We start from the raw sequence: 17,544 nt of genomic DNA on the forward strand, positions 1-17,544 counted from the left end.
GCAGCCTGGATGGGAGGGAAATTTGGAGGAGAATGGATACATGTATATGTATGGCGGAGTCCCTTTGCTGTTTACCTAAAACCATCACATTATTAATTGGCTATACCCCAATACAAAACAAAGAGGTTTTAAAAAATATTATATAACAAATGGGAAAAGAACTTGAAAAAGAATAGATGTATGTTTATGTAAAACTGAATCACTTTGCTGTACACCTGAAACTAAAATAACATTGTTTGTCAACTATACTCCCATATAAAATAAAAAGTTTAAAAACTAAGATGCAGGATAACTGTCATTGTTTTCCTTGAACTACATATCAGAACATCTGTGGAGCTGAAGTCATGGAGTTTTTTGGGTTTTGTTTCCCCTTTTAGTGGGAATTCATTCATGCCTTTATCCACGCACCCACCCACCCTTCCATTTAACAAACATCCAAAGCAAACAGCACACATCCTAGATCCTTGGCGTTTCACGCGTCATTGTCTACATCTCCTCTGCTTACTTGTAGATGAGAAAGATAAAGAAGGTGGTTTGAGTTATTTTGGTGCCAAACAAAATTCTAGAAAGAAACACTCAGCAAAAAAAAAAAAAAAAAAGTTCTAAATAAATAAAAAGAAAAAGGAGCGAGAAAGGGAAGGGGGTGCGTGGAGAGGAAACAGGAGGGTCCCAGCGGGGGAGGGCAGGAATCTTGTTTGATACCTGTCGGGTTTTTATTTGCACCAGGAGCGCGGAGACTGGGACGCTAAGAAAACCCGCCCACCCTACGTAGCAGGGAGGGGCCAAGATGGGATGCGGGACAGGAGTCGGAGGAGTTTCGAATTTCTTAAACTCTCCAGTCTAGATTCAGGTGTCAGCTCTGTTCCTTTCCGCTCGGCCACCACCACCTCCCCTCCCGGCCCTCTTCCAACACGCGCAGTCTTCCCAAGAATTCTGAGTCTGGAAGAAAGAGAGGAAAGCAGGGGTCCAATTGGCCTTCCCCGCCTCCGCACCCACACAGGCAAGCATCGCGTCTCCGCCCGCTCGCGAGGATCCAGGTTAGCGGCTCTCACCCCAGGCTGGAATCATCAGCGCCTTAGGTTTGTCCGCCCTCCCCACCTCACCTCAGATTCCCGGTCCCAGTGCCCGGTTCTGCATCTGTGAAACTCCTTGTAAACTGTGGTGTGACTTGAGTATGCCCCAAGACACGAAAGGAGCTCAGAACAGCGCCAGGCACCCTGTCGGCGCTCTGCCTGCCACCTGCGAGCGTAGGTGAGGGGCGGGCCCCCAAGCCCGGCCTGGCGGGTCCCTGTCTAGCATCACGGTCTCCCAGCACTGCGCCCCCCGCCTCTCCTCTGTCCTGTCTCCAACCAGTCACTGACAGAGCCGAGCAAATGGCACCCAACACATCTGCGGGCTCTGGCCTGATCTCTGTCCTAGTGACCGGACAGGGGACTAGCATCAATCGGGGCCTACGGTGGCCGCTGTGCAACCCCGGCATTCCCAGTCTACAGATGAGGAAACTGAGGCCTCAATCCAGTGTCAGCAACCCAGTGATCAGGCGCTTGGGTTTCCAAACCCGCCTTCTCCTCCTTACAGGATTTCTTTGGGGGTCTCCCTGGGTCCCAGGCGGAAAGTCTGGGGACAAGGGGCCAGGAAGGTTCTGGATCCCGTGTCCTAAGCCTGGATCGGGCGCTCCACTCTCACGCGGGTGGGCAGGGAGCCCGGGATGTGGCGAGGGGCCCAGCGGGGCGGCACCGAGCGCGAGGTAGGGGGTGGGGGGCGTTCCCAGACCGAAGTCCGAGAGGGGCCACAAAGAGGCCCGTTTGTTGCCCCGCCCTTTGACCCTCAGGATGCTTATTAACCAGGCGGCCAATAGGTGGCTGGGCAGAGGCGCGGCCCTTCGACAGAGCGGAGGACACGGCTCTGGAGTGCGGCTCCCGGGAGACCATGGAGCGCCCAGTGAGAGTGAAGGCGTGGGTGGAGGAGAACCGGGGCTCCTTCCTGCCCCCGGTCTGCAACAAGCTCCTGTGAGTCCCAGCACGCCCCAACCCTCCTGCCCTCTGTTCTCACCTCCCCGCCATCCTCCAACTGCTCCCCTCAACCTCCGAGTTCCTCCGCCCAGAAGCTTACAGAAGGGGGATTCCATCCTCGTGGTGATCACAGGAGGATGAGGACGGACTGTTCCGGGTTTCCCCACCCTCCTCTGTTCCTCTTTTTGGTGACTGCGTGGAGATGACGTGCCTTGTCGTCTGAGGAAGCTGGGTGACCTACCGAGATTAGAGAGATGCAGGTGCTAAGTGGTAGCCCTGCCTTCCAGGGCTGAGAAACAGCGCTCCAACCCCCGCTGCCTCTCAGAAATTGGGGGGGAGGGAGGTTGATACCCCAGAATTATAGTAGAACCGAGGCCTGGGAACCACCCAGTATTACACCCCTACTGGGCCCAGGAGGCTGCAGGCAGAGGGTGAAGTCAGGGTCAGCTCCTGGGGCAGGCTCTCTGGTGCTCTTCCTGGCCCCCTCTGCAGCTGGGCGCACACAGACTCCCACCAGGCCTCCCCAGCCTCCTCTGCCCCCAGCACCCAACAGGGCTGACCCTGGTCCAGCAGTCTTCCTCCAGCTGAGGTCTCAGGCCCTCCCTGTGGCCTCTTCACCTCCTTCCCCTTCAGTCACCTGGGGTGTGGGGCCTTCTGTGCTCCCCAGCTCCAGGGTCACAGTCTTGTGTTTGCTGGGTCCACAGAACATCAACAAGGTACCTTTTCAAACCATCCACCTCCAATCACTAACACCTTGACTAGTTGGAGACTACCAGGCGTTTTCACATCATCTCATGTAATTCTCCCAGGAGCCCTATGAAGTGGGATTTTTTTCTTAATATTTATTTATTTGGCTGTGCTGGGTCTTAGTTACAGCCCTTGAGATCTGTGGCAGGCAGGATCTTTAGTTGTGGCATGCAATATCTAGTTCCCTGACCAGAGGTCGAACCCAGGCCCCTGCCCTGGGAGCATGGAGTCTTAGCCACAAGGGAAGTCCTAGTCCAGGGTGGGGGATCTTAACCAGGAACTTTCCCAATGTCACAAAGCTAGCGTGGGGCGCGATGCAAGCCCGTGCAAGAGTTTGACTCCAAAGTCCACCCTGGTGTGACTGTGCAATACTGCAGTAACAGTCAACATCCCCCACCCCCAAACCTTGTCTCCTCTAGTACTTTTGTCACACCCCCAACTCTCTCCTCCACTTCATCTCTATCCATAGTCTCACCTCAGCCCTCCACCTCCTCCCCCTCATGGTGACTCACATTCATCCGCTCCTCTCCAGCCCCACGCCGCTGCTGTGGTTCCACCCTCATCACCCTGGGCACTTCCAGGCTGCAGCAGCCTCCAGGCCCGTACCGCGCTCTCCAGCACTGCCCTGATATTAGTAACCACAAAGTGCAGGTCCTCCCTTCACTCATTCAGCAGATGTGCACATGTGAGCACCAACCACATGCCAGGCACAGTTCTGGACCCCAGAGATACACAGGAAGAAATTGGCGGAAGCCCCTTCCTGGTGGAGTAGACATTCTGGTGGGAGGAGGCAGCCAATACATAGAAACAGACAAGGGGTGCAGGTAGGCAGGCAGGCAGACATGGTGAGCCACAGAGCAGAACGAAGGGGAAAGCCCACTGGGGCTGCTGTGTCCCCTCGTGCTGTGAGGGAGACGCTGCTCCGAGCTTCTCCTTGATCCTGGAGGTTTGGCTGCAGTCTTTGCATTCCTTGTCTTCTGCAGCGTCCCTCCGCTCTCTGCCTTTATCTTCACGTGGCATTCTCCTCCTAAGCGTGACTGTGTCTAAATCTTCCAGTCTTCCAGACACCAGTCATATTAGGTTAGAGCACTCCCCACCCCATGCCAGTGTGATCTCATCATAGCTTAACAATTACACCTGCAATGACCCTAGTTCCCAATTAGGTCATATTCTGCGGTACTGGGGTTAGGATTTCAACATATGAATGAATATAAGACAGAGGAAACATAGGAAGCTGCTGGAAGGTTGCTTTTATTTATCTGGCTGCAACAGATCTTAGTTGCTTCATGTGGGATCTAGTTCCCTCACCAGGGATTGAACCCAGACCCCCTGCATTGGGAGCGTGGAGTCTTAGCCACTGGATCATCAGGCAAGTCCTGAGGCTTGAGGGTTTTGAGCAGAGGAAGGACATGGGCACACACACAGTCACAGACACACACACAGAGACCCTTGGATGCACACGCAGATGAAAACGGAGACTCTCAGGACAGTGACACAGAAATAGCCCTCTCTCTCTCCCAAGTGTGGGCCTCCTCCAGACCCCCCACAGGCCCCTGCAACCCTCCTGTCCTCTCCCACGAGCCAGTTCAGGACCTCACCCCCCTCATCCATTGCAGGCACCAGAAGCAGCTCAAAATCATGTTCGTGGGGGGTCCCAACACCAGGAAGGACTACCACATCGAGGAGGGTGAGGAGGTAGGCCTGCGGACTGCCCCCTCCCCTGACCCAGCCCTGAGGGAGGGTCACTTCCCCTGCCAGGACCAGGGCCTGTGGATGGGGGGGGAGGGGGCAGACGACTGGTGGGTGAGGGGGGCACAACTGAAACCATGGTGAGAAACTGCTGCTTGGAAGTTGTGGGCACCAGCGACACCCTTGACAGCTCCATCCTCGAAGGAGTCCTGCTGGGGAAGCCACAGGAAAGAGCCCAGGCTTTGCGGGTGTGAGAGGCTCCAGCTGTTGGGCATCAGCCCCCGGACACAGGGGGCATCCATGGTCCAAGGGGATGCCCAAGTCCCCTCACCCCCAAACCTGAATAATACAAGACTGGCCTCCAAAATGGGACCCAGATGCTGAGGGCGACCTGGGCGCTCCATTCTGGTCCCAGGAGCCAAGTTCTCTGGGAAGGGTTAGGACTGGGAGGCGCCCCTCCTTATCTAGAGGGCGCAAGGCGCATCAGTTGCTGGGAGCTATTTGATGAAGGGGTGGGCAGGTGCGAGGGGGGATTTGTACTGAATACCCTTTTGTGCCTTGCATTTTGTGCTGTGTTTCTGAGTAAGCAAAAGTAAATCAAAAGTAAAAAGATGGATCCCCTTAAGAGACACAGATGGGTTCCCAGCTCTCAGAATCTCTGGTGGCAAAGGATCGTCATGGTCGGGGGGCGCCTATCTTCCCGGAGGACCTGCTGCTAGGGTTCAAGGTCCAGGGTTCAGCTTGCTCACCAGACTCCACCCCACCCACTCTGGTGGACGAATGTCCACTTAGGGGTCCAAACCAAGCCCTGACTGCTGGCTTGCTAGCTGGTGAGGAGGGATGACCTGAGCAGGTGTCTCACTCTGGAGGGACACTCAGGTGGCTGGGAGGAATTTGGCTAGAGGTTGTTTTGATGGCTTGGTTCCACCTCAGGTGAGGGAGAGTGCCAGCCACAGGTTAAACCCTGGAAGCCACAGGACTGAGTGTCAGTGCGTTTGCTGTCACTGCCTGTCCTCACCCAGCTGGAACAAAGGAGACTCCAGGGGCCAGGCCTCTTCCCAGTGAGGGAAGGGAAGCCACTGAGCTCAATTTTCCTCCTCAGGCCTCTGCCTTTCAGGTGCCCAGGCTTCACCCACAACACACGTTCCACTTAGCCCATTCCTTCCCTTGGGGTGAACAGGTGCAAGAGAGCCTGGGCTGGGAGTCAGGTGGACCTGGAGTCTGCCTCTTACCAACCATGTGATTTGGATGGGCTTCCCTGGTAGCTCAGTTGGTAAAGAACCCACCTGCAATGCAGGAGACCCCGGTTTGATTCCTGGGTTAAGAAGATCCCCTGGAGAAGGGAAAGGCTACCCACTCCAGTATTCTGGCCTGGAGAATTCCATGGACTGTATAGACCATGGGCTCACAAAGAGTCAGACATGACTGAGCGACTTTCACTTTGACTTTCTTTCACCTCCCATCACCAGGAGGCTTCTCTGGTGGTAGAGTGATAAAGAATCCACCTGCCAATGTAGGAACTGCAGGTTTGATCAAACCCAAGGAGACTTGGGTTTGATCCCTGGGTCAGGAAGATCCCTGGAGTAGGAAATGGCAATCCACTCCAGTATTCTTGCCTGGGAAATCCCATGGACAGAGGAGCCTGGCGGACTACAGTCTACAGGGTCAGAGTCAGGCACGTCTGAGCATACACGCACACCGCCTCTCTGAGCCTGCAGGAGTTTCCTTGCAGCTGATGGGGGACATCAGCCCTGCCTGGTGGAAGGATGCAGTGTGTATAGGGTATGTGCACAGAGCCTGGCACAGAGTGGAGGTGCCTGGGTTCTCGGCACCCTCAGCCCCTCTCTGGCCCCGCCTGCCTGTAAGGCCTTTCCAGGCTGTGCAGGCCAGATTTGATTCAGCAGCTGCTTGAGCCGGTACAGTTTATCTTCTAGTTAGCCCCAGGCCCCAAACATCATTTACTTCCAAATAGAGCATCATTCCTTTTGGATTGCCCGTGGCTGTTTGGGATTTTTTGCTGTTCAGGATCTGCACCTCTGCTGATGAGGCCTGTCCCTCATCATAGGTTGTGGTGTTGTTCAGTTGCTCAGTCGTGTCTAACTCTTTTGTGATCCCATGGATTGTAGCCCACCAGGCTCCTCTGTCCGTAGAATTTCCTAGGCAAAAATACTGGAGTGGGTTGCCATTTCCTTCTCCAGGGGGTCTTCCCAACCCAAGGATCGAACCCGAGTCTCCTGCATTGGCACGTGGATTCTTTACTGCTGAGCCACCAGGGAACACCCCCCACCTACCCACCACCGCCCACCCACCACCACCACCCACCCATGACAGTGCAGGCCTCTAAAATTCCACTTCCTTTCTATGTTTTTGTTTAATGGCCACTAATACCTTGTATCCTGCCAGAAAGGGCTTGACTTTGGCCCAACCATCACTCCAACCCCACCCCCCCCACTCCTGTTTTCCCTGATATTTGCAGGGCCTTCTTGCCTGGAAAATCCCATGGACGGAGGAAGCTGGTAGGCTCCAGTCCATGGGGTCGCTAAGAGTCGGACACGACTAAGCGACTTCACTTTCACTTTTCACTTTCATGCATTGGAGAAGGAAATGGCAACCCACTCCAGTGTTCTTGCCTGGAGAATCCCAGGGACGGGGAGCCTGGTGGGCTGCCGTCTCTGGGGTTGCACAGAGTCGGACACGACTGAAGCGACTTAGCAGCAGCAGCAGCAGCAAGGGCTACGGCCCTTTCCCTAGTATTCTCTAGGCCCTTCCTCCTCTCCCTCCAACCATGAAAGGACATCCCCCAACATACATACACATAGAGGTTTTCTCCTAACTGAGGGAGTTTGGGGGAGTTTGCAGAATTGTTCCCTAAGAGAGACTGATAGGTTTTTTATTTGTTTTAAATAACTTGCATGAATTATATTAAATAATAAAAGATTGTTTACTGTAGAAAATGTGCAGAATACAGAAAAGACAAATGTAAATATGTACCTCATTCATAATCCCCCCACTCATGGGAGCACCGTGAGCACAGCCTGGTTTATACATGCATTATACACTATGTAATTAGAATTCTCAGACATGACTTTGTCTAAACAACAATAAATAGAATCCTGCTGAGTGTCATTTTGAATCTTGCTTTAACTGGATAACTTTAGCATTTTTCCATTTTACTGACAGTTATGCAAAAACGTAGCTTTTAATGGCTGCATAATGTTCCATATTTTGTCTCCATCACAAAATAATGCGATCTCCCCTATTGTTATTATTAGCATTAGTTTTGCTATTCTTTCCATCACTAATATTAATAGCTAGAGATTACTGAATGCTAACTATGTATTGTCTGTCTTTGTATACAGCATCCTGGGCAACATTCTGAGTAGATTCTATCATTTTATAGGAAAATTAATGGAGGCATAGAAAGACTAACTGAATTGGCCAAAGGCACATGGTGACTGGCTGAGCTGAGGACCAGGTGATGCCTTAAACTCCCACACACTGGGATAAAACAGCCATGTATGTCCACCACGAGGCAGGTGCATTTCTGACTCACTGAAGCCACTTTTCTAGAGATGGAATGACTATGTCAAGTTCCCAGTTTCAGCATGAAAGGTCTGGCGTCCCAGAAACCCTTATAGAGGCACGAGCTGTGAAGGCTCTTTCTGCCCTTTGCCAAATTGCCCTTCAGGGGCATTGTGTCAGCTTGCCTGTGTGTCAGACTGTAAAGCCACATTTCTCTAGTCTTCCTGAGCCCACTTGATTTCTCGTAGTAGACTCTAGGACAAGAACCTCTATCTCCTCTAACTCCTTACATGATAATAGTAATTGTTATTATTAATAACAACCCTTCAACTATTTGGCTGGGGTTTTTAACACCCATGCAATGTGTGACTGGTAGAGAGAAAATATGTCTTCCTCCTCCTCTTCCCAGTGCCATGGGTGGTCTCAGTAAACACATTAATTAGGGACTTAGGGTGCAAGAGGCCAAGTGCAATAGGAGCCCTGCAGCACCACCGTGCTGCACCCCAGGGAGACAGCAGGAAATGAGGGCTTCCATCCTCAAAGCCCCCGCCACCCCCATGCATCCCAGCTCCCAGCACTGAGCCCAACATTTCCATAGCCAGCCGATCTCCAGAGGGGTTTGGAGCAGCCCACCCCCTTTCCAGGGCCTCACTGTGGCCCGAGGAGCCAGCACTGGCTCCAGAGCCACACTCAGGTCCACACAGCTGCTCCAGGACTGACTGTGTAAAACCTGGGACAAGTCACTTCACTCTCTGGGCCTTTCTTTTTCTTTTTAGCAGAATGGGGCTAACAAAATTTTTGGAGGTTGTTATAAAGAGTTCTGATAATGTTCAGGCATACCTCAGAGATAGTGCAGGCTCGGTTCCAGACCACTGAAAGAGAGCAAATATTTCAATAAAGTGAGCTATGTGAATTTTTTGGTTTCCCATCACATGTAAATATTTACACTATGCTGTAGTCTATTACTTGAATGGGGTGCCATTGCCTTCTCCATGTAGTCTATTAAGTGTGCAACTGTATTATGTCTAAAAAAACAATATATATATATACCTTAATTTAGAAATAATACTGTTGGGAAAATGGTAGCAATAGATTTGCTCAGTGCAGGGTTGTCACAAACCTTCAATTTGTTAAAAAAAGAAAAAGGCAATATCTGGGAAATGCAATAAAGCACAGCACAATAAAACAAGGTCTGTCAGTCACGTGCTAGCCCAGCCCCTGCGACACAGTGCAGGGGCGGTTCTCCTTACCTGGGTAATGGGTCCCTAAATTATCCAGTGGGCATCTCAGCCAGCCTCCTGCCCCCAAGCCAGACACCACCTGTGGTGTCCTGGGTACCTTGGTCATCACTTTAACGTCAGAGTATTACCCTCATGTGTCCCCAGCACGTTTATCTACGGGCTGTGTCAGGGGAAGCTGGGGCCTCAGGCAGGAGTGACCAAGCTGCTCATAAACTCTGAGGCTTTCGGCAAGTTTCTCAGGTTTTCTGGGCAGAACTCAGGCCAAAGACCCGGAAGAGGGAGTGGGGAGGTCAGAGCCTGTCCGCTGTCCTGTCTCACAGGTATTTTACCAGCTGGAGGGGGACATGCTTCTCCGAGTCCTGGAGCGAGGGAAACACCGGGATGTGGTCATTCGGCAGGGAGAGGTGAGGCTGGGTCCTGGAACAGGAGCCCACGGTGCCCACTCTCCTGGCTTTGGTGGAGTCTTGTCTTCCCAGCCTTTCCTGCCCTCCTCCCTGCCCGACCTGCCTCAGCCCCATCCTCAGGCCCTTCCTCATGCCCATCTCAGCCCAGCCTGACATCCTCTCTGGCTCCTGGGGTGGGGTCTGGGCCGGACCGTGGTCAGCTGGGGAGACCCGGGGCGCGCAGCACTGAGGTCTCCGTGGGGGACCATAAACTTGCTGGCACCTTGTTCCCACCCGTGCAGATCTTCCTGCTGCCTGCTGGGGTCCCCCACTCGCCGCAGAGGTTTGCCAACACAGTGGGGCTGGTGATTGAGCGGAGGCGGCTGAAAACAGAACTAGATGGGCTCAGGTAAATGGGTCAGATCTGGGGGTCTGGGGCAGAGTTAGAGGGGCAAGCAGCAGGGGAAAGGATCCTAGACAGACCCAAGAAACCCACTCAACCACCACTGAGAGGGTGGTAGCAATGGAGATCCTGCATTTGCTGGCAGATGGGGAGGGATTTGGGTAGGTAGCAGGGTGGGTCTGATGATGCAGGGGAGGGTGTATTCTCTGTGACCCCCTGGGAGCCCATTAACCTTATGGCCAGGCCCAGAACAAGTGGGATCTCAGTTCCCTGACCAGGGATCAAAGCTGCACCCCCTGCATTGGAAGCACAGAGTCTTAAACATTGGATGCCCAGGGAAGTCCCAGAACCCATGCTTTCCCCACTGAGGTCTGCTGGGGAAGGGCCAGGGGCGGGATGCCAAAATCATACTCCAGGGCAGCCTGGAACACTGCTGCTTCTCCCAGCCTCCAGTTCCAGAGTTTAGTCAGTCTCCATTAGTGCGGCCTTCTGCTTGTTTCTCTACCCCAGCTCATTCCACACCCAGCGCTGACATTTGTATAACATTTGCTAACTGTCGGGCACCACTTTCTGTTTATTCCTTTAATCCTCACAATGATCCTATCACCTTATCCGGTGGGTACTGTTATCATCTGTACTCTACAGATGAAGAAATCGAGCCCAGGGAAGTTGAGCTTGCTAGAAAGTGGCCAGACTGGAGCTGTAGAGAAATAGAGAGTTTGGGCCAGGACAGAAAAGAGGGCAATGTGAGTCAGAACCTGGAAGGGGATGAACGTGGGTGCAGAGACGGGCACTCTGTTTCTACAGCTGAGTTCACATCTGGGTCCAATCAGTTATCTGCTTAATATCCTCTGAAAGGAGGACTAAACCTGTGGCTCATTATTCCAAAAGCTAAGCGATTTTTAAGCTATTTTTTTTAACTAAGAAAATTAAAATTTCCCAACAAGCTACTGAAATCAGGATGCTTTGCTCCACATCTTCTGTTATAAAGGACATTTAAAAAAATTTTTCCCTTTTTTATAATTATCAAAGTCTTACAGGTTTACCCTTGAAATCTGGAAAAGTACAAGAAAGCAAAATGAACAAAATTAAAATCACTTGTCAGGAAAAGGGTAAATTTTATATTATGTGAATGATATCTCAATAAAACAAAAATAAAGAGAAAATACACAGAAAAAAAGTCTTCCCACCAATGAAACCTAACAAAGCACTTTCTATCTCTTTTTTCCATGCATATCTGTTCCTTACAACATTGTAGTTTTATTGCAAATATGGATTTGAGTTTTGCTTTTCTTTATATTAAAAAAAAATGAGTACTTCTCATACTATTAAATGCTTTGCAAAAACCGCAGTTAATGACCGCATGCAAACCTACTGCAGAATAGTCTTGCAAAGAAATAGCTGCCTGGCCTTAAATGTGAAAATAAAATTTTCAGTGGGGCTTTATATAGGGAGTCTTTAGTAATGGAGAAGACAGCATCTTTGGGAACATTTTTACAGCAAAGTCAATAACAGATTTTTTTCTGCTTTTGACCTTTAATAAAAGCCAGGGGCTCAACATTAAAATGCCACTCTGAAGGCAATTCCTGGAGGGCATTGAGGTCCAGTTATGAGGCTTTCTGGTAGCCAGCTCATTCCCAGGATAGATCTTAGGGTGTCAGGTGGGGTGGATGCACTGTGTCTATAAACCGTTGTCTGTAAGCAGAACCACTTCTCTTTTTGGGAGGAGCTTAAGAGCAGAGCTGGCCTGGTCCTGGGAGCTAAGTTTGGGGATTAGGCATTCAGTCAGTAGATACACTGCCTACACAGGGTCCTGCGGCCCGGCCCCAGTCTGCCTGATACTCCTCAGGCCAGTGGAGTTGCCTGCCAAGCTGGGTGGGCTTCAGGGAGTCTTGTGTGCACACTCAAGTCGCTCAGTTGAGTCCATGGGTTTTGTGGGGTCTTTGTGGCCCTGTGGATTGTAGCCTGCCAGGCTCCTCTGCCCATGGGGTTCTCCAGGCACAGGGAGCCTGCTAGAGACATATGGTCCTTCCTCCGGAGAAGAGACACAGCACTTTGCTCTAGTTCTCAAAGGCATCCATGACCCCAAAAGGAGAAGGACCCCTCCCATCTGGGGGGCATCTGTGGCATGCTGGATCCTTGAGGTTTCGTGTGCTCTGACCTAGACTGCCAGCAGGCCGGTGGGAATCCAGCTGCAGGGCCAGAATCGGACTCAGCCTCAGCTTCTTCTTTTGGAAAAACACTTGTCACTGATGCTCTCTAGGCTTCTAGGACTGTCTCCGGTCCTGTTTCGGCCACTGACAGGTTGTGTGATCCCTGCCAAGTTGCGCAGTTTCCCCCTGAACCTCAGAGCTCTATCTGCTTGGTAAATGGTCATGTTTGGCGAACCAGGAAGAGCTATGGGAGTGGGATGGATAACAGCCCTCCCATGCTGGGGCCACACAGGGCCTCCAGGGAGAGCCGGGTGTGGGTGGGCGCATCGGCCACTAGGTCGCGCTAACAGGATGCAGCAGGTGGTCAGCTCGGCGGAGCGAGCCGGGCCCAGTCGTCCACGAGTAGAGCCAGGCCTCAGGGATGCTGCCCTGAGACGCCCAGGTGAAGAGCTGGGTGCCTGTCCTTTGTTCTGGCAGGTACTACGTAGGGGACACCACGGACGTCCTGTTTGAGAAGTGGTTCTACTGCGAGGACCTCGGCACGCAGTTGGCCCCCATCATCCAGGAGTGAGCCCCCAGCCCCTGCCCCTTGCTCTCCTGAGGTCCTGTGCTCTGGCTGGGGGCAAGCAGACCCAGCCCAGCACGGATCTGGGGGAGCATCCACCAGCCTGGAGTAATGATGCCCAGGATTTAGGGACAAAGTCTGCCCCTCCCAGGATGGTAGGGCCCCAGACTGGAAAGCCCCCTGCGGAGTGGAGGCTGGGAAAGGAGTGTGGATATACAGCGGATCATGTGAGGGCGCCATGTGTGTGTGTGGGCTCCTGCACTTCGGAGTGTATGTGTGTGCGTGGGTGTGTACGTGTATGTGTGTGTGCGTGCACACATATGTCTTTAGCCCCCTCCTCCTCCCACTTTGTCCCTGCAGGTTCTTCAGCTCTGAGCAGTACAGAACGGGAAAGCCCAACCCTGGTGAGGCCCCTGGGAACCATCTTTCTTTCTCTCACTCCCCCGACCTTTCCCAGGGAAGGGTGGGTCCTGGCCCCGGTACCACAGAGTCTCCTTTTGAGTACTCTGCCCTGTACTCAAGGCACAAGAAGATGGCATGAAATATACCCCCACATGGCTACTTGGTGCCTGGGCTGGAGACAGAGCCCATTCCAGTGACTGGGAGCTGGGACCCCTGGGAACCCGGCCTGCTGGGACTGGGTTGGTGGAGCCAGAGGACACTGACCACATCTATGCCGTGGGTACAGACCAGCTGTTCAAGGAACCACCATTCCCCCTGAGCACACGATCCGTCATGGAGCCCATGTGCCTGGAGGCCTGGCTGGATGGCCACCGCGAGGAGCTGCAGGCGGGCACACCCCTCAGCTTGTTTGGGGACACCTATGAGAGCCAGGTGATGCAGCCTTGGGTCACCCAGGGAGTCAGCCCAGCAGCCCTGGGTGATGGGAACTAATCAATCACACACGGACACAGACACACTCATACACACACACTCACAGGCTAGTTGTGGACACAAGCATAGGCCTTCTTGTTTCCTCCCTGACTCTGAGAATGATGGCTTTGCTGTGAGTGGAAGCCCATGGAGGCTACATGGTCCCCAACAATCTTTCTTTGCCTACAGAGTAGGGATTAGGGGGTTGCCCCATCCATTGAGGGATTTGTGGGAGTCTGGGGTCATGCCCCTGCCAGGACTTATGGGCCTTTGGCCAATCATAGCCTTGGGAGCCAGGAGGGAGAGAGATATTTGGGGGCGAGGATTAGGTGGAGAGTTGCAGAGACCCAAAGCCGGTCTCCTTTCATTCAACATTTACTGAGTGTCTATTATGTTTTAGGCTTTAGTAGGAAAATAAGATAGAGTCATTCCCTCAGAGTGTGTATGGTCTGATAAATGGACAAGTTCATTAACGATTGCCATGATTATGTGATATATTCTGTGGTAGAAAAGCTACAGGAAGTCATAGGATGATAAAGAAGGAACCAGGCTGTGAGGGAAGACAGCTTCCTGGAGGAGGTGATGTATAAGCTGAATTTTAAACCTATTGTAGGAGTTTGCAAAAGGAAGAAAGGGAGATGGAGAGTGCATTCCAGGTGAAGGAGAAGCCTGAGTAAAGGCATGGAGGCTTGAAACAGGTTGGCACTGCAGATAGCTGAGTCTGGGGAACCAGGACAAGAGAGTAGGGGCAGAAGGCACAATTGCCAGATGGCCAGAGTAGCAGGCAGTGCCCATGTGCTAGCAGCCCTCCTGGGCTGGGCAAGGCGCAAGGACTATGCTAGAGACAAGAGAATTTCATCCAAGTGTGGAAGCAGTATGGCTGATCAGACTAGAGTGGTGGTTCAGAAAGCTCACTGTAGCCTGTGTGAGGACCAGATCAGCAGGGCAGGTGTGGAACGAGGAGACCTGCCAGGAGGCTTACGTTTGCTCGTGCTTTGCAGTTGGTCACTGTCACATCCCTGGGAGTGTGCATTAGACACCCCTGTGGAGGGACGCCCACTGGATGCAGACCTGCCCCAGGAGGCCTGGCCAGCCCAGCCCCGAGCTCACACAGGGCCCTGCGAGCCACCATGCCCCACCAAGCCCCTCCCACCCTGTTCTCTCGCCCCCTCCTCCTCCCTGCTTCAATTCACTCCAGCAAATATCTACTGAGGCCCACTCGGGGCTGATAGGAGCATGGCCCACACAGCGGTTGTGGGCTTCCGAGATGACACCGGTCCGAGAGGCTCAGCCTCCCTCTCCCTCTTGCTCATCCCCTCCCAGCTCCCTCCACCTCCTTAGGTCAGACTCCTGGCATCACACAGAGGAAGGGAGGAGGGCATCCTCTGGGGCTCTGCCCTGTGCCACGTTCACACACATGCCTAGTGTGTCCCTGGCAGGCGTGCCTCCGTAGGGGTCAGCAGTAGTAGTGTCGAGTGTCAGAAGGAGCAGATGTGCATGTGCGTGTGAAGGGCAGGCATGTATGACCCCAATAGCAGGTGGCTGGGACGGGATGGGGGTGGGAGGACCTGTGGCCTGGGCAGCCTTCCTCTCTAAGACCAGGCCTCTGCTCTGCATACGGAGAGGCTGCGTTGTGGGCCCCACCCCTGGCCCACACAGGGCTGGTGTCTGGGGGCCAGGCTCAAAGCCCTCTCCTACGTGGGGCAGGACGCACCAGAAAGACCCGTGTCACTTCCCACCAGGTGATCGTCCACGGACAAGGCAGCAGCGAAGGCCTGAGACGGGACGTGGACGTGTGGCTGTGGCAGCTGGCAAGTGGGGGCTGGGGAGAGGGTGGCACGCCTCCTGCCTACATCTGGCGACCGGGCTGCTCTGGGGCCTTGGATGCCCCCAGTATGGACCAGTGCCCAGGGCCTCCTTATCAAGGCTGACTCAGGGATGCTTGGACGGGCGTTGTGGCCCAACAGGCTCCATTTACTTCTCCTACTCCTCCTTCCCAGGAGGGCTCCTCAGTGGTGACGATGGAAGGACAGCGCCTGAGCCTGACCCTTGATGACAGCCTCCTGGTGCCAGCTGGGACTCTGTAAGTCCCCAGGGAGGATCGACCCCCTGCCGTGGACCTGGCCTCCTTTCCCTGGGGTCCCAGCCTTATCTGACCCTGCCCACCTGTATCTCCACAGGTATGGCTGGGAGCGAGGGCAAGGCTCCGTGGCCCTGTCTGTGACCCAGGATCCCGCCTGCAAGAAGTCCCTGGGATGACTGATCCTCCCACTGTGGGCCCAGAGCACCCACCCTGGCCAAATAACTCTCCCAGCCCCACTGTTTCTATGTACACTACTGTTCACTCACTGTCCCCTGGACTGGGTCCTGGACACGATCATCATCCCTTCTCCTCCTGTCCTCTCAGCTAGGCTGCCAGGTTCCTGGGGGCCGCAGCTCCCCTTCTGCCCTAACAGCCCTCAGCCCACTGCCCTGCGTGGTTCTGCCGGGTGGACTGCTGCTGGGGGCTGGCCCCTCACCACCCTCCATCCACAGGCTCAGCGCAGCTCTTGCCTGCCGCCAAGAAGCCCTCAATAAAGGCTTGCTGGCCGCCAAGTGCCTGCGGGCCTGCACACACATGGCCTGTGGTCTCTGTCAGACACTGAGTGCTCCCATGACTGTGTGTGTGGGGATCTGGGCACCAGCTGACCATAGGCATGTGGAAGGTCTGGGATCGAGCCCCCTGCATGTTTAGAGAAGTACTCGTGCTGCGCGTGCCCCTCCATGCGTGCCCCTGTGCCTGTCCTGGGGGCACAGCTGAAGTCTCTCTGCCTCCTTCTCACTTATTCTTTTTACATAACTTTAAGAAATAGCATCTGTTGAGGTTTTCTCCCCAATAACAGAAATGATTTGTACTCATTGTAAAAAACATAGAAATACATAAAAACACAAAATCCCCTGGGTGGAGTTAACCACGGTTAATGCATGAAGATTGTGACGAGCCTCAGAGGGGCTTGGTGGTAGGGGGAGGGCCACCTGGCCCCATCCCCCTGCTCCGCCCTCTGTGTACAGGCCCCCGTGGGGCCCAGGAGTTTGGGAGTTGAGGATGCAGCAGTGGGTCGAGATGAATCATGGAAGCTGCAGCAGGAGATTGGGGTTCAGTGTCCTGGGGCTTCAAGGAGAAGTCGATGAGGGGTCGCTCACGGGGGGAACTGAAGCTGTGTCTGGACCAAACAGGTCCCTGGATAGAGTCTAGGCTTCCTCCAGAAAACCTGGGTCTGAACCCTGCCTCCCTATCCCTGCCTGCCAGCTCACAGCTTGGATCCCCTCCACTGACAAACCAGCAAAGGAGACCCTGACTTTGCTGAAAGGCCCTGAGGAGTGTCCAAACCTTCACCCATCACCCCTCTAGAGGACTTCCTCTCCTGCCACCACTCTAGGGCAGTGACACACTCCTCTGTACAGGAGCTGAGGAGGGAACATCAATGTCCCAGGAGGCCCCCCCAGGCAGTGTGCCCAGATGGCCACAAGAAGGGCCCCCTAGTTCCAAGGATGTGTCTAATCCAAGACAGAAAATCATGAAAATTAGGTCCCCTGTTTTTCTGACCACCAACTCTGTGCCAGGGGATTTGCCAGAAGTTTTTACAGAAATGACCTCATTGAATCCTTATAATTGTCCAAGAAGGTGGTGGCACCACATTTTACAGTTGAGGCTTAGACAGCTTTGGAAGGCAGGCAGCTCTGTTTCCAACTCAGGCTTGTCTGCATTCAAAGCTCAGGCTGGTGGTCCCACCATCCTACACCCTATCTGCCCTCAGCCTTGGCCAGTGGGAGCCCAGGGAAGGGGAGAGGCTTGAGGGGGGTGTCTGGGGAGAGGAGCCAGTGTCCACTGTTTGAAACCCCAAGACTGATTGAGCTGGCAGCATGGGGCATCCTGCTGACCACAGCCATTTGGCACAGGGGCAGCGGGGCGGGGG

The 17,544-nt window shown here is 53.6% G+C and overlaps 1 protein-coding gene across 1 annotated transcript; it reads left to right on the forward strand.

The window, feature by feature from the left end:
- The first annotated feature begins 665 nt into the window (after positions 1-665).
- On the forward strand, positions 666-16,659 carry HAAO (3-hydroxyanthranilate 3,4-dioxygenase). The gene is made up of 11 exons (XM_005902552.2): positions 666-1,037; positions 1,848-2,009; positions 4,376-4,454; positions 9,532-9,615; positions 9,897-10,003; positions 12,628-12,717; positions 13,076-13,119; positions 13,404-13,549; positions 15,331-15,399; positions 15,589-15,671; positions 15,769-16,659. The coding sequence occupies exons 1-11, from the start codon at positions 793-795 to the stop codon at positions 15,845-15,847; spliced, it is 1,188 nt and encodes a 395-aa protein (XP_005902614.2). The 5' UTR covers positions 666-792; the 3' UTR covers positions 15,848-16,659.
- Positions 16,660-17,544: the final 885 nt, after the last annotated feature.

This window comes from Bos mutus, chromosome 11, assembly GCF_027580195.1.
Source record: "Bos mutus isolate GX-2022 chromosome 11, NWIPB_WYAK_1.1, whole genome shotgun sequence".
NCBI lineage: Eukaryota > Metazoa > Chordata > Mammalia > Artiodactyla > Bovidae > Bos > Bos mutus.